The sequence below is a fragment of the Capsicum annuum genome, chromosome 10 (genome assembly GCF_002878395.1).
Source record: "Capsicum annuum cultivar UCD-10X-F1 chromosome 10, UCD10Xv1.1, whole genome shotgun sequence".
In the NCBI taxonomy this organism is placed as follows: Eukaryota; Viridiplantae; Streptophyta; class Magnoliopsida; order Solanales; family Solanaceae; genus Capsicum; species Capsicum annuum.
This window is the reverse complement of record NC_061120.1, coordinates 54196073-54212974: the sequence shown is the minus strand read 5'-3', so window position 1 is coordinate 54212974 and position 16902 is coordinate 54196073. Positions and strand designations below refer to the sequence as shown.

At 32.7% G+C, this 16902-nt stretch overlaps 1 protein-coding gene across 1 annotated transcript in view; it reads right to left on the bottom strand.

The window, feature by feature from the left end:
* LOC107845710 (bifunctional 3-dehydroquinate dehydratase/shikimate dehydrogenase, chloroplastic) overlaps positions 1 to 12145 on the bottom strand; it is a 59501-nt gene extending 47356 nt beyond the window's left edge. Inside the window, exon 1 of the mRNA XM_016690171.2 lies at positions 11528 to 12145. Coding sequence (XP_016545657.2) covers positions 11528 to 11742 — 215 coding nt within the window. The 5' untranslated portion in view covers positions 11743 to 12145. The remainder of the gene's footprint in view (positions 1 to 11527) is intronic.
* Between the last annotated feature and the right edge of the window lie 4757 nt (positions 12146 to 16902).

Genomic DNA, 16902 nt, shown 5'->3' with positions numbered 1-16902 from the left:
TTATTTTTATAAAATAAATTAAAAAATTAATTTTTTTTTTTGTTTTTATAAGAGGGGCCGGTAGGTGGGGGTATTAGAATGGGTGGTAGGGTGTTAGAATATTTGGTAGGAATAGGGTAAAGTTTTGACTTTTTTTAATTTTTTTTTTTTTGGGGAGGGGGGGGGGGGGCAAAAAGGGGGGGGGGGGGAAGGTTGGGGGGTGTAGGGGAACGGGTGATACAAGTCAATTGCCTTCGAAACTTTGGATGAGATACGTATGATGCTCGAGGTGTTTGATGACTCCTTATTGCTTTTAAAAGATGTCAGAGGGAGGAACATTACCTTTAAGGAGAGCCAAAGGAGTGCAGAACGGGGCTCGAAAGCCCCTTAGAGGGGTCATGCGTCCAAGACCCTTTGTATCTGCTTTTGATCCGCTCTAGTATTTTAAGAGCGGGTCAAAATAGCCCCTAGTGGGTCTTTTCTTTCATTTGGGTCACTTTTAGGCTCTAATTATGTAATATACAACCAAACTATAAATGTTTGGTAGCTAGGCTTATTTCCTTAGTTTTTGGATGATAATTTTTACATGATGTATTCATAAGACTCTATGGGAGCGTTTGAGTGGTTGGAAAAGCATTTGTTGAACCTTGTTTAGAAACGTTGGTTGTTAGGGCGATCTAATCCCCTTTGCGGTCACCGTAAGAGTTAGGTGCCTATTGATAGTCATTCAAGAAGGTTTTAGGATTTGATACATCCTCCAATTGCCCTTTCAGTATCAATTTCGTTTCTATCTTCCTATCTTGGTTAATCTATTCTTCTATCTTTATTTTTCGCATCTTAGATTCCAGTCCTCGTGGGTTGATTCGTATCATTTGGTATCAAAGCCGAGCTTTGGATCGTTTCTACGATTCTCGTCCTGGGTTTGTTATCTTGAAAATCAACAAAAAAGAAGTGTCAAAAATCGAAAATCCCAAAAAAAAGTCACTATTCATTTTTTTGTCTTAGGTCAAAATTTGAGTCTTAGATTTTGTGTCTTTTTGGTGTTTCGTGTGTTAGATTTTCATTCCCTAACACTATTAGAGTCAATACATCAAATTCAAGCTAAATCAGAGTGAAATTGAGCCATATACAATCATTGGAAGCTTGGATTTGAAAAAAAGAAGTTTAAGGTGTGTTGCAAGATTTTTAAGGTGTGTTGCTAGATTTGAAGTGTTGGGTGAAGAATTTTAGCAAAATAGTGATTGGAATGAGTTTAGAAGGCTAAAAAGTGCCTACATACAAAATTTCAACTTATTCCAAGCAAAGGAGAAAAAATTGGAAAAGTTGGCGTTCTTGGAAAGATTGTTATCTTCACCTTGAAAGTTCATCCAAAATTGGTTGTTTGATCCTCAAAAGTAAAGAAAAAGGTGTACAAAAGTGCTTGTACAAGAATATTTTTGAAGATTCAAGGGAATATTCCTAAAGAGAGGACAAATAGGGACCATTTGAAGGTACAAAGTATCCTTGGAGGCTGTCTTGGACGGGTGAGGTGCACCTGATGTGCGCCTGAACTGCTCCCAGTAGGTCAGCCGCAGGCCAAACCAGTGGACAAACCTTCACCTGCTTCCAACTTGCCCTTGAGGTGCGTCCAGCCTGCTGCCACAGACCCAACGCAGGTCAAGGCAGTGAGCAAAAGCCTCCTGCATCCAGCCTGCCTTCCACATGTGTCCAAAGTGCCTTGCACCTGCTTTCCATCTGCTGGAGCAGGCTGCCCCAATGCAGATCACTCCTTTGTGACATGGATCAAATCCAACAACACCAATTCAAGTTTTCATATAAATATCAACCCTTTTCCAACACCAAATTCAAGTTCCCAAATGAATATCAACACTTTTCCAACACCAAATTCAAGTTCCCAAATGAATACCAACACTTTTGCAACACAAATTCAAGCCTCGAAACTCATCTCAACACTTTAAAAACTCCATTGCTCAAGTTTTGATTCTTAGTTTCAATTTCTTGATTCTTGAATCTCTTCTTTGATTCTTAAACTGCTCATCAACTAGTAACTCATCTACTAAGTTGATTGATTAGTTTTGAGTCTGTTTTCTTTCGCCGTCCTTTTCTTTGTGTGCTTTTCTCATTTTAATTCATCGTAACTTCTTTGATTCTAGTTCGTAAGTAGATTTTATTTTGTCTTGAGTCGGTCAAACAAGAATTCATTCCGTCCGCAAAGTAGTGATTGACACCTTATTGACTATCGGAGTATAAGCAACTTTCAACATTTGCCGCTCCAATTGTGAGGATCACAAAGGTGAGTTTAATACGAGTGTTGGTGAGGAGCTTTTACTACTAATCTCTTTTGTCCATTTTGTAGGTACAAGGTGATAGAAGGGGAACATGTCTTCGATAGCCTCGAATAATTATGACTACGGCATAGGAGACTATGATTGTGGTGAAGAATGTTATGGCTATGACGAAGATGGAGATTATGGGGGCTATGAATATAGCCATGATCAAATGTGTGGAAGCGGGAACCAAGGTATGAATGAAGGGTATAGTAGTAGTCAATATCTTCCTACTATATCTATCTTTAAAGGAGAACGGGATCCTGAAGTTTACCTTGATTGGGAATGGCAATATGAAAGAGTCTTCAAGGATTATGCTATGAGTGAAGCCGAACAAGCTACATATGCCCTTAAGTACATTCAAGGTCCGACTTTAGCATGGTGTAAACTTGCAAGGACTCCTATCCAAACTTGGGGTGCCTTGAAAGAGTTCTTGAGGCCAATCTATGTGCCAAAGGGTTATACAAAGCTTTATAATAGTGATCCAAGAAGACAACCATGTTCAAGATGGGTAGAGATTTCTGGAGTTCCGAGATGTGTTCTTATACTTGATGATTGGTTTCACGCAAACTACATAACTCCTCTTATGTTTGATTATCTAGGAATACCTCGAGTGTCCAAGTATTTCCCATACGTCATGGAAGGCTATATAGTCTTTGAGAGCGTAAAGGTTTCCTTCACCCGAGATGGGTACTTTGGGGAGGTATGGTGTGACATAATCCCCTTGGAATGTGGACACTTATGCTTGGGTGCCGATTGGTTTGCACAACATAAGATTACAAATGTGCATAATTGGCCTCAAATTGTATTAGACCAATGGAGAAACCATCTCTTTCCACCTACCCTTCTCAAATCTCAAGGCAATGTGATCACTTACTCCAAGGCAAAAGAAATTGAGAGACAAAAGATTGAGAGGAGTAAGGTAGTGCAAGGTGCAACCTAAGAGAGGAAAAAGGAAAGGTTGTGAGGAGTGAAGTAAGGGGGTTGCAACCAACCAGAGCTAATATTATTTTTCCTTCTTTTAATAAGGACATGTGTGTAGGTAACAACATGTCAAGCGGAAGAAAACAAGTGCTAAAGGAGAAGATTCCCTTTGAAGACTTGACGAGGGAAATTTTAATTGAATCTAAATCTTGTGGATGACCTTCATACCAAGGTAAAGAAGAATGTGCTTAAGAACTTCAAGGTAAAATAGCTAACTCTTACACTCTTGTGCATGAAAATGATGATTATGTGGCTAGTATCCCATCGAGTGTGATAAGTAGATTACCTGCATGTGAGTCTAATGATTCTTTACCTTTTGATGATGATGTACATATTGTGAGTGTGGATACACTAGTTCATCCTATTGATGATTGAATTGACTCTTTTTGTAAGATCAATTTGTATCCACCTAGTGTTGAAACTTGAAACCATTGTGTTGGATGATAGTACATCATCTTATGTAAATTGTGTTGATCAACTTGTGTGTGAAACTAGTCCATCACATGAGAATGTGTGTAATGTGATTAGAGAACCTCAAGTGAGTGATGAAATTGAGAATATTGGTTGAGAAAATACGAGTGACCCTTTAAGCTTGTCTTTTAGTGAAGATCCTAATGCTTGCTTGGCTCATAGGGATGATCATGTGCTTGAAACATTTTTGCCATTTGATAATGGTCTTTTAGAGAATGAACTTGCACGTTCTACATCCTCTTCATGGATAGATCCTTCTTTCTTTAAGAATAATATCTTATTTGAAGATGATGAGCTCACTCCCAGTGAATTACCGAATGGAATGGATAACATTGTTGATAAAGCTCATCTTGAGGGATATATTCCATATGACAACCCACTATGGTGTGACAACATTCCTTCTAAAGATGAAAATCTCTTCTTGGGAGATGAGAGTACTCTTAAGAGAAAGGAATGTGAAGTCTTGAAAAGGAATAATTAATTGGGTGATGATAACTTTGATTTGCTTGAATCTTTAAGAAACCCAATAAGTGATTGTTTCTTAGAAAATGATTGTGGATGTGATCCTTTATATGACACCTCACCCTTGCTTGATATTTATAAGAATGAATTGCTTACTTCTTGTGAAGGCCTAAGTAATAATCCTTTTGATATTAGTGGTGGTATGTGCCGAGGATTCCTCCATTGAAAGAGAAAGTATCAATTGTTTTGAAATTGCTTCCTCTTCTACTTTGTGTGACCTTATTGATGAGAATACTCATGGTGATGATTTTGAATCTAATAGTGAGTACGTGCATGAGGGCACCTTAGTTGAAGTTGACTTGACTGATACCTTTCTCTACTCTCCCTTTGATTTTAATGATATTTATGCTAATAAAAAGAGTATATCTTTTAGTTTGGGTGAAGCTAGTGGAGAAAAAGAGTGTTGTCTAGACCCATGTCTATGGACACTCTTTCCATTTGACCTCGGTGTCAAATTTGGATATGGTGATTATGGCAAACCCAACTTATTGCTTGGTTCACATGACAAGCAAAGTTTGAATGAAGGTGTTGGTATCCTTCCCTATGATGAAAAGTTTTTCTTGGGGATTCACAATCCACTTAAGGGACCAACATTGTGAAAGGGAAAGAACTCCAACCAAGATAAAGGGTTTTTAAAGAAGGGAAGTAGTGAAAAGCCCCAAGATAGTTCACCATTATGTGTTTCCATTCTTGACCAAGGTTCCACTACTTATAGGTCAAGAAGAGAGTCTTTTCTTGAAACTACTTTGGATGAATTCCATTTATGTGATACCCTTCTTCAATGCTTGAGTGAAATTGATGACCTCCTTCTCCAAGGTGGTATCATTCTTAAGAACCCGAGAGCAAATGTGTCATTATCTCCTTTGGGTGTTGCTTATAAACTTGCATCTTTGCTTGACACACTTGCGCTTAAATTGTGTGAATTCCAACTTGTGGATGCCAAGTCGATTATTTGTTTGATGAAGAGCCCATGGATGCTAAGGACTTCTTGTCACCTTCATAGGGTTGGACAATTTGAAGTATGTGGGGATCTTGGGAGCATGCTTACCTTTGTTAATAGAGATAAACAAACTATTAAGGGCATGACCCCATTAATGAATTTATTTTCTTTGGGAAGTTGTTTGAAAGGAAAAAGCCATATGTGCTTAAATGCTTTGATTCCATCCTTGTGTGCAGTATATGCTATGTCTTTTGAGCCAAATCACCTTCTTATAGATAATAGCACCTTGGATGATGCTTTTACAATTGATTCCTTCTAATACTACCTCTTTGCTTATGATGATATCCATGTTATTCTTGGATTTGTTTTATGTAGAGGTAGGAAACTTATTGGTTGGTCTACTTGTTTGAATAACAATGCTATATAGGTCTTGTGGACTTTAAAACCAATTGAGGCACCACTCTTGATGTGGTCTCTTGAAGAGGTAAAGAAACAATCGTGTCTTAAGGCTCCTAAGGTGAAGGTAGTCTTACCCTTTGAACTATTTGATGCCATTATGGCCTTTGTGGTTTCCTTATCTGTTGATGAAACCCATAGCCAACCCCTTTGTGCATTCTTTGATAAGTTTCTAATGTGCAAAACAAGGGATCCTTGGTTATATCTTAAGTGTGTGCAACCTTGGCATGATGTTATGATTATTTGTTTTAACCATAACCCTCATGTCATGAGGATGTTGTATTTGTTTGTTCTTCTTTTGGTTTGAAAGGTTTGGATTCGAGGTCGAATCCTTTTCAAGAAGGAGGGGATGATACAAGCCAAATTACCTCCGAACCTTTGGATGAGATACGTATGATGCTCGAGGTGCTTAACGGCTCCTTAGTGCTTTTAAAAAATGTCACATGGAGGAAAATTACTATTAAAGAGGGTCAAAGGACTTTGGCGAAGTCGAAGGAGTGCAAAATGAGGCTCGAAAGCCTCTTAGAAGGGTCATGCGCCCAAGGCACTTGTATCCACTCTAGTATTTCAAGAGCGGGTCAAAACAGCCCCTAATGAGTCTTTTCTTACATTTGGGTCACTTTTGGGCCCTAATTATGTAATATCTAGCCAAACTATAAATGTTTGGTAGCTAGGCTTATTTTCTTAATTTTTGGATGATAATTTTTATATGATGTATTCATGAGACTCCATGGGAGTGTTTGAGTGCTTGAAAAAGCATTTGTTGAACCTTGTTTAGAAACGTTGGTTGTAAGGGCGATTCAATGCTCTTGTGGTCACTGTAAGAGTTAGGTGCCTATTGATAGTCATTAAGGGAGGTTTTAGGATTTGATACATCCTTTAATTGCCCTTTTGCTATCAATTTCGTGTCTATCTTCCAATCTTGGTTAATCTATCCTTCTATCTTTATTTTTCGTGTCTTAGATTCGAGTCCTCGTGGGTCGATTCGTATCAGAGGAGAGGGGGCATGGAGGGGAGGGGAGGAGGGTGGGTCGAATAGGGGATGAAAATTAATATTTTTTTAAGGCGAGTGGAGGTTGGTTAGAGGTTAGAGTAAGGAATGAGGTAAGAAAAAAAAATAGGATGTAGGTGGTCGGGAATTGGGGTTGACATAGGGATGGTTGATTTTGAAAATTGAATGAACATTTCAACTTGAGAGAGAGGATGGAGAAGAATTTCGAGAAATGGTTTTCTTACTTTTGAAGGGAAGTCAATTTTCTTAAATTTGAGAAAAATAAGTCGATTTGAAAAATATTTTTCAAAATATTTAAACCAATCAAACATGAAAAAACTGAAAAATATTTTTCACATATGTTTTCCTTCCTACTAAACACACTCTTTGTTTTCATTCCCATTTAGTTGGCCTCGTGTCAAAAAAGATTTCCTCCGATACATTTGTATTGTTAGTTTGATTATAATTTTAAATTAGTGGTGTAACATTGCAAATTTCAGATAATTTAAAATCAAATATTTATTTGAATGTATAATTTAATAATAACAATAATAATAATTTTGTTTTTTAATTTAATTCATGTGGTATGGACAATCTATTCAAGTAGAACATAATTTTATTTTTTACAAAATATCTTAATTTAATCAAATTTCATAAAAAAAAATTAAAAAAACTTTTGAATATTATGCTCTTAAACTAAATATATATGTGTAATGTATCAAATGTTATTTAATTTTGTAATTTTAAACTAGATATGTGTATAATGCAACAAAATACTTCATTTAAATTGTGATTTAAACAAGTTATTGTGAAATATTGAAATTTAAATGTTGCAAAAAATAAAAACCATCATTTCTTTAGATATATTTAAAACAATAAAACAAACAAATTAAAATCTAGAGAGTAATTAATATCCCATCTAGAATATTCTTAATTCAACTAATGAAATGATTTGAAGGAAATTTTAAGTGAACATTTTTCTTTTCTAATCATCGAATACCCTTCCCAAATGTCTACGTTTCACAAACTTTGTTGTGTCCATTTGTAATTATTATTTGTTTTTTCAAAGTAGAGAATGAGATTATAATATGAAAAATTGAATCTTATGAAAATGCATATAATTAACTGAGCTGATAAGATTCTTCTTTACTTGTAAATATGCCTTCACTTTGAAAGAACTATTTAAATAATTTTATCATATTTTATTCAAATAAAACACATTAAAAAAAATTTAGCTATAAAGAATTTTAAAAAAGAACAAAAAAAAATATGATAAATAAATGAGGGTGGAAGTTTGAAACTTTCTCCGAGAAAATGACAAAAAAAAAAATTATTTATGTTATGAGAATTGGTCTGAAATAGTTGCTAAATATTTACCGTAAGAGTTTCCATTTTTTGTGTTAGGAAAAGTTAGTACTCTACTTGGCCCTAATTAAAAAACTAGATACCGTAGTCCGTGCCAGCACAGGCCCAATATATATTATTTATGTTATCTTAATTTATGTAGCACAAATAGCATTTTAAGTGTTAGTAAAATTTTTATTAATATAAATTTTTAAATAATTTAAGTTGTTAATCATTGTGATTATAGTATCTTTTATATAATTTAGTAAATTTATCTAACTCGCTTTGTTCCAATTTTAAAATTTAGTGAGTTAATTAATTTTTTTTTACTAATATATTTTTTAAAATATTTTAAGTTGTTAATCTTTGTGATTTTAGTATCTTTTAATGTAATTCAAATAATTTATGTTACTTACTTTATCGCAACTTATGTGATACTATTAGAATTTCAAAAGTCAATCATGTTTTTACTATATGTTTTTAAAATATTATAAGATGTTAATAGTTATGACTTATAATTTTTTTTTGCATAATTTTTAAATATATAATATTTTACCAAAATAAAATAAACAAATTAAGATAAACAAAGTACTAAATTTTCAAAATATGTTAAATTCGAAAATATTATTTACATCAACAAATTACTAAATTAAAATAATGAAACATGCAAATTATAAAATGCCAAAATTATCCCGAATTTATATGACACAAATATAATATAGATAATCAATCAGATTCTTAATATGTTTTAAAATATTTTAAATTGTTAGCTATTGAAATTTATAATATTTTTTATGTAATTTTTAAATAATATATGTTACTCTCCTTATCCAAATTTTTATGGCATTGATAGTCAATTATATTCTTAAAATAATTTAAGTTTTTAATTATTATGATTTATAATACTTTTTCTTCTAGTCCAATTTAAGTAGCACTGAAATAAATTCAAAAGTCAACCAAATTTTATAATTGAAGCAGCGAAGCGGATATGTCCTAAGTGACTTATAATACCTAATTAGAAGTGATATAACAAAATTACTATAAGAAAATATTTGTGAAAAAAAACTAAACGAGTCTCATATAAGATATCGTGTTAATTTAAAACATCAAGCATTAATTTATCATTTTATGTCAATTTTATTTTTATTAAATATTATCAAATTTTTAATACCTAAATAACTTATAATAATTAATTAGGGGTAAAATTATGGTTGAAGCAGCTGAAGTAAACATGTCATAAATGTCTATTTTACCTTTTTTAATTAAATATTATTAATTTTCTTATATGTAAATATCTTACAATAATTAATTAGAGGTAATATAGTAAAATTATGGAGCAAACATACTTGTGAATTTTTTTAAATGGGTCTCATATAAGATGTCCTATTAATTTAAAATATCAAGAATTAATTTATTATTTATATCTATTTTATTATTTATTAAATATTATTAATTTTTTAATACCTAGATGACATATAATAAATATTATTTATTTTTTTCTCATACTATTTTTAATATTAATAATTTATATGGTCAAACTTTTAGAATCAACTTTTTTGATAGAAATTGTGTTTGACCAGTAAATTTAAAAAACACTTTTCAGTAGCAATTAATACTTTTGATCAAACTTTTAAAACTGCTTTTAAGTATATTTTTCTCAAAAATATTTTTTAAAAAAGTACTTTTAAATAAAAAAATACTTTTTAAATTTATAAAAAATTATTTTTATAAAAAATTAATACGAGGATGTCACGCATCGTATTGGGGCAGGATGGTTGAAGTAGAGGCTCGCTTCGGGAGTCCTTTGTGATAAAAAGGTGCCCCCGAAGCTTAAAGGTAAGTTCTACAGAGTGGTAGTCCGAACAGCTATGTTGTATGAAGCGGAGTGTTGGTCAGTTAAGAACTCCCACATCCAAAAGGTATAGGTGGCAGAGATGCGAATGTTGCGATGGATGTGTGGACATACCAGGAAAGATAGAGTGAGGAATGAGATTATTCGGGAGAAGATGGGAGTTGCCTCAGTGGAGGATAAGTTGCGAAAAGTGAGGCTACATTGGTTCGGGCATGTGATGAGGAGGGTGCGTTGATACTCTAGTGTGGAGGTGTGAGACTCTGGCTATGGATAATTTTAGGCAGGCTAGAAGTAGACCGAAAAAATATTGGAGGGAGGTGATTAGGTATAATATGGAGCAATTACAGCTTACAGAGGATATGACCCTTGATAGGAAGGTATGGAGGACGCAGATTAGGGTAGAGGGTTAGGGGGTGGAAGCGCGACGGTAGTAATAGAGGAGTGCTCCTTTAGGTCTGGAGTTTCTGGTTCGTAGTGTTGTGGCTGTAGTTTTTGGGGCTAGTGGTGTTGGCTTTTTTGCATCCCGTACTAGTTTATTATGCACTTATCTTTTGTGTTTGTTACACTGTTAGTTTGTTTTGTGTACCATACTTGTTTATAAACGCTTTTGTATTGGTTATACTGTTATTGGTCCTAAGCCGGAGGTCTATCGGAAATAGCCTCTCTACTTCTCTTGAGTTAGTGGTATGGTCTGCGTACACTCTACCCTCCCCAGACCCCACTAGGTGGGAATACACTGAGTATGTTGTTGTTGTTGTTGTTGTAACCTTCAAAAGCACTTATTTTCTTTCATAAGCTTGATTAAACACCTCAAATTTTTAAAATAAGTACATTTGTGAAAAAGATAAGCACTTTTGAAAAAAATAAACTTGGTCAAGCGTGCTAACTACATAATATAGTACTAGTAGTCAGATTTAGAATTTCAAAGTATCATTAATAAGGTTAGCTTGATAAAATACATTTTTAATTAATATTTTCTTAAGAAATATGCGAAGTAAATATGAATCTAGTAAAATAAAATGGAGAAAATATTTTTGCTTCCCCTCAAATATTTATAGAACCTGTGGATTAATTTTGATGATAACTGTGAATATTTATATCATTAATTAAATATGGTATGAAGTTATATCAAATTTAGTCTTGATATTACTCATTTTATCTCATTAGTAATAAGACTATTTTAGACCACCTCTCATATAGTATAAAATAATCCGAAAATTATAATTTTAAAATAATTTAATTTACATACCAAACTACTTTAAAGAATAGATAATTCCTACATTTTCTCTCTATTCTCCGTTACCAAACAAAACAGGAAATGAAACATGGCATCCACTTGGGCGTGGACTGTATCAATCGAAAGAAGTTATCAACCAACAAACTAATCGATCTTTCTGACAACTTACGTTAACATTTCACAACTTTTTTTTTCCCAACAAAGTCTTAATTTGAACAAAAATTGTGGCCCCTCCCCTGAAACGTTAGTCCATTCTTTTTTCTTTTTAGTGCAAAACAATATTCTCATAAGTGAGTGATTGTGTGGAAGAGGGAATTCAGTTTTTGCAAATGATAGTAGAATGGGATTATTAATCAACAGAAAGAGAACGGAATCATTTCAACAATAAAAGGGAAAAAGAAAATAAATGAAGCTTAATATATACCTGTAAAGAATGAGTACGGGAAGTGGCTTATTTCTGAGGAGGAGTTGAAGATCTTTGTGGGGTTGGAAGTTGTGGATAGCATCAAGTCTAATCTCAACTAAATCTGCACCTTGTGATTTTGCGATAAGCATATCATGAACTAATTGCTCCACTGATGGGGCCATTAATGGAGCACAAACCATGGCGGAATTCTTCAACAATCCAACACTACCCATTTATTCCCCGCCACAAACCAATCAAGAATCAAAGAATGGGTTAAAAGCCTTTAATCTTCTTTACAAAAAAATGGTAATAGGAATAATGTAGATTGGGTTGGTTGAGTACTATTTATATGCAAGATGGAAACATAATCCACTTGTAAGGATTAAAGAATAAATGAATGAGGAAATGTATTTGTTGTTGAGTAGGTTAGGGAAAGATATGTAAGTGATTTTAGTAATGGGGGGCTGGAGAATCTTGTTTGGATACAAAGAAGAGCTCAACAACTTTGAAAACGTAATGGGATCAAAGATAAGAATGACAAATTTTGAATCATTTGCAAAAGCTAAATGGATACGGCGGCATTGCGTAGAAATAGTAGGTGGGTTGGTGACCGGTTGACTGCGTACGCGCGTAGTTTCTAAAGAATTTTCTTATACATTATTAGTATTTTACTTCTTCACTTTCATTTTAGTTGATTATTCTATTAAAAATAATTATTCTATATTAGTTGATCACTTATTAAATTAAAATATAAATAATAATTTTTTTTTATTTTATCCCTACAACTACGAGTATAACAATTATAATTTCAATGTTCATTCATTTACTCAATGAATATCATTAATATACTTAATTTATAATTTTTTAATCATGTAAAATAAAATATGTTCCACTAAAATAAGAAAGAGGAACTATTTCTTAAATAAATTACCATATCAGACCATTGTGCATATTGTTACATATTAGTTGACTAAATATTTTAAAGATTACTCTCTATTTTAATTTATTTGTTTTACTTTCCATTTTAGCTATTTCAAAATATTTTAATTTTATTTTTTTATATTAAAAATTATAAGATCATAAAATTAAATGATATTTTAATACCTTTTATATATCTTAGACATTTTAGCACACACTACATATTTTAATTTAAAATTATAAAATTTAAAAATCTCTTTTACTTGTTTAAATATTATATCAAGTCAAAACTAAATTACAAATTAAAACAAGGAAGTAATTATTTAAAATATGCAACTAACATGCATAATCTCATTGCCAACAAGTAGAAAAGTAATCTCCAACTACCCCCTTGGAAATCGTAAAGCAATAAGTAAAGGGGAAGTAACAATTTTAGTCCCCGAGTTGTTATATTTCAATTTTGATCCGTAAATTATTCAAAGTGTGTCTTTTGAACTTCTTTTCACTTTCTTTTTCTTAATATTGTACCATATAGTTAACCAAAAAAATATTGTACCATATAGTTTGGAGTAAAGCACTCAAAAAGTCATATCTTTGTAGAGGTACAAAGTATAAGAAATTATTAAGAAATAGCTGCAGATAAGAATATATTAATATTTATAAGAAGAGCTTATTATTTAGGATGACGAATTTACTGATATTTATGATTCAATTTTTGTCCTTTTTTTCTTCTTCTAAATCAATTTTTTTTCCTTGCCATAATGGTTTAAAAGTGCGAGAAGAGGAACATTGTTTGGTGCTCAAATAGCAATAACACAAAGGGGTGGACATCATGTGTCTTACTGATTAATATTGAATTAAAGGGTAGTTTTACTATTTAAGATTGACAAAATGACCTTCAAGATCCCTGCACTATGTCGGTTTTGTAAGTTAGATACTTCTACTAAAATGTTTGCCATCTGGTGTCCTGAACCTGCAAAACAGTAAGATTTTACACACTTTTTTTATGAGTGTAACACACTCTCCCACTTCAACTGTCATGTCATTATACGTCATTTTTATATATAAAAAATATTAAATATTAAATTAAATAAATAAATTTAAAAAAAAAAAAAAAACGACCCCCCTTCCTCTTTGTTCCCTCTCTCTTCCCCTTTTTCTTTCTCTTTTCCCATTTCCTATTCTCCTTCTTTCTTTCTTTTTTTTCCTACTCTCTTCTCCTTCTTCTTTTCTTTACAATTACACTCAATTTTCTTTCATAATTAACGATTTCTGATCTGGGTTTTAAGTTTTGGCTGCTAATCAAACTCATTTTTCGTCATAATCGACGATGTTTGCTCTGGTTTTTGAGTTTAGACTGCTAATTTGTATTGTCGATGATCTAACTTACTGTAAAAAGGATAAAATTGAAAATGGGAAAGATGGGAAGCAGCTAAGCAAAGTATTGAGGGTAAAAGTTTTGACTTTTTTTTTCTGCTTTCAATGCACCAAAAAGTATGTAAGATTGTTGAATTATAGAAAAAAATTGTAGATTTTTTCTTATGAATTCAAGATTCATAATATCCATTTTGAAGATTGATTGTTTCAGCTATTGGGTATAAAAAGTTTCAATTTTTTGTTGTTAGTAAATGTATAATTTTGATTATTTTGATGTTTTTGTTGGACCGAATTGATTCCTGATTGAATCTAAGGTCTCAGGAGATGTCCTAGTCTTTTTTATGGTGATGACCATGGTAGCCATGGCTAGATTGGGCTGTGAGGAGCGTTAATTTTAATGGCAGCCATGGGTGGACGGGGGTGTGAGGGGTAGCCATGGCTGGACGGGGGTGGTAGCCATGGCTGGACGGGGAAGGAGAGCTGGACGGAGGTGAGCGGTGGGGGGTGGCTAGACGGGGGAGGGGGGCTGATGGGTGGGGTGGGGGTTGGCTGAACGGGATGGGGGTGGGGCAAGGAGGAGTTTTTTTAATTTTTTTTTATAAATTATTATTTTTAAAAGTATTTTTAAAGTGAAAAAGATGGAGGAAAAAAAGTCCTTTTTAATTTTTTTTTAATTTAAATATTATTTTTATTTTTTTAATTATTTTAATATAAAATTGATCAAAAATTGACCCCCACTCGCACCTCAGGTGAGTGACTACACTCTCTTTATCCTAGTCGGCCATTTCAATGCCACATAAGCAAGGTCAACGATCAAAGGGTGCAAAATGTTGCTTTTTAATGGGTTCAAAGGTCCAGATGACAAACATGTAAGTAAAAGTGTCCAACTTACAAAACTGACATAGTATAGGAGTCTAGAAGGTCATTTTGCCTTTAAGATTTTTCAGTTTGTAGTTGCATGCTTTAATTATCTTGTATTAAGAGGTCATTTGATAGAGTGTATAAGAATACTATTGAGTAGAGTGTATTAGCAATGTTAAAATTAATAGTATTGAGATTAAAAGTGTTGAATTTATTTTTTATCCAGTGTTTGATTTAATGTATTAAAAATAACATGTATTGCAATATTTCTAAAAAAAAATATTATTTATTACAAAAATACCCTTCACATTCTATAGTTTTGTTTATTTTCTTTACAAAACTTTATTATTCATTCTTAGAAATAAAAAAATAAATTCAAAAAATTTTGATATTCGCACTTAAATTATTTGGGGTAAATTGTAATTTAAATAAATTGAAAATATATGAAATTTAAAAATTGAACAAGTGTCATAAAATTTTTTTTCCGATAATGTATTTTTAAATTGCAGCTACGCCATCGATTATTTTGCAAATATTAGTCATATTTTAAGAATCTCCAAGAAAAGAAGTTGTAAAAATCGTTCTTTTTCAATGATAATATTTAACCTAGTTTGTAATATTTAGCTTATTATTAAACTAGATGGCCCGTGCTCGTGCTATGCACCGACATTTCTCTAACAGTTTTGTAAAATGGATCCCACAGATTGTCGCTTTCACAGTGGTTCAATTGCTAAGTAGGAATATCCAAATAAAAGGATATCCCATTAAACTAAATATTACTAACATGATATACAATATACATTTATCTGTGGAACAAAGTTATTTTGGTACATTTTTAACTTGGTAGAAGGATAAATAACGAGATCATACAATGATAATGTAGCTGGTTCAATTTGTCAATGATCTATGCTACAGATGCTTGAATTCTAGATTTAAATAGCTGCAGTAGCCAACATGTATTTCAGCTGGACTCATGAACAAATTATCTCGTCTTTGGTTGTCTTTGGCATAAGCTGCACATAGGATCAACCATCACTCCTCACTTTAGCAATTTATCTGGAGTAACCTGTTTTGGAGGTGCATCCAGACAATAAATTTTGCTTTTAGTCTTGCTTCATTCTCAAACATAACACTTCCATGGTACTCTAGGCCCAATATTCAGCAACTGCAGATAAATATGCCTAATTAAACCTTTTCTTTCAGTAAGAGGTGAATGTAGTTGTAGCACACATTCCAAAATGAATGACACTAACCACGTCATAGGTGATCTGTAGTAGTTGAGATTTGAAGATGGCATTTCACTTCTCACACAAAACAAACTCCAGTAAAGAAAATTTTAGTTAGAACCATTATCACAATCATTTTCTTCCACCTTACAACGAAGTTTCATCTGAGCCACTCTATCTAGGTGTTTCGTGTCCAGTAGTTTGTAGTTTCTTGTCCAGTAATTTGTAGCATCCCCGTAAACTGATAATTACTGTCAAACTGACATCTCTTGCATCCTTCTACACCATCTTAGCCCACTTCAGCATTAAAACTATGCCAAAATCAACATAGCTGTGACCGAGAAAACAACTATTGATTGGTATGCAAGTTGCCGGGTATACTTATTGTGCTACTATGTTTAATAGTACAACTCAGAATTACTTGTAAACATAGGAGCACATATCATTTTAGAAGTCCAAATTGAATTTTGATATTGACAGAACATAAATTAAAGTAAAATCAACTTAGAAATATCTTTTTTCGAAAATATTGATATACCAAATATTGCAACGACACATAGAAAGCATATCATAGGATACTTAGATAGTAGCATATACTCTTTGGTTGTTGGAAGAGCATAAATTGTGGTAAGACAACTTTTTTCAGGACATAGGATTAGATATAATGAGAATACAGTTGCAGCGTTTGGTTTTTGTCAGGAAAACTTCATTGGCATTATCTTCGGATGGTCTAGAGCTTATTGCAGAGCAACATTATCGGATCCAAATTCTAATAAAAGACAATTTGATTTTCCAAAAGCTTGATGTTGAAACATAGCATTTGTTTTGTGTCTTATAATGAAAGGAAGGGAAGGTAATTATTTAATGAAGCCCTGAAGCTAGAATTTTGCAAATTGTATTAAGAAAGACAACATTTCTACTTTCACAAAGTAGGAGTAAGACTGTATTATATAAGACTGTATTATATCACCCTTCACAGTCCCACTTGTGAAAAAACTAAGCAACATTATG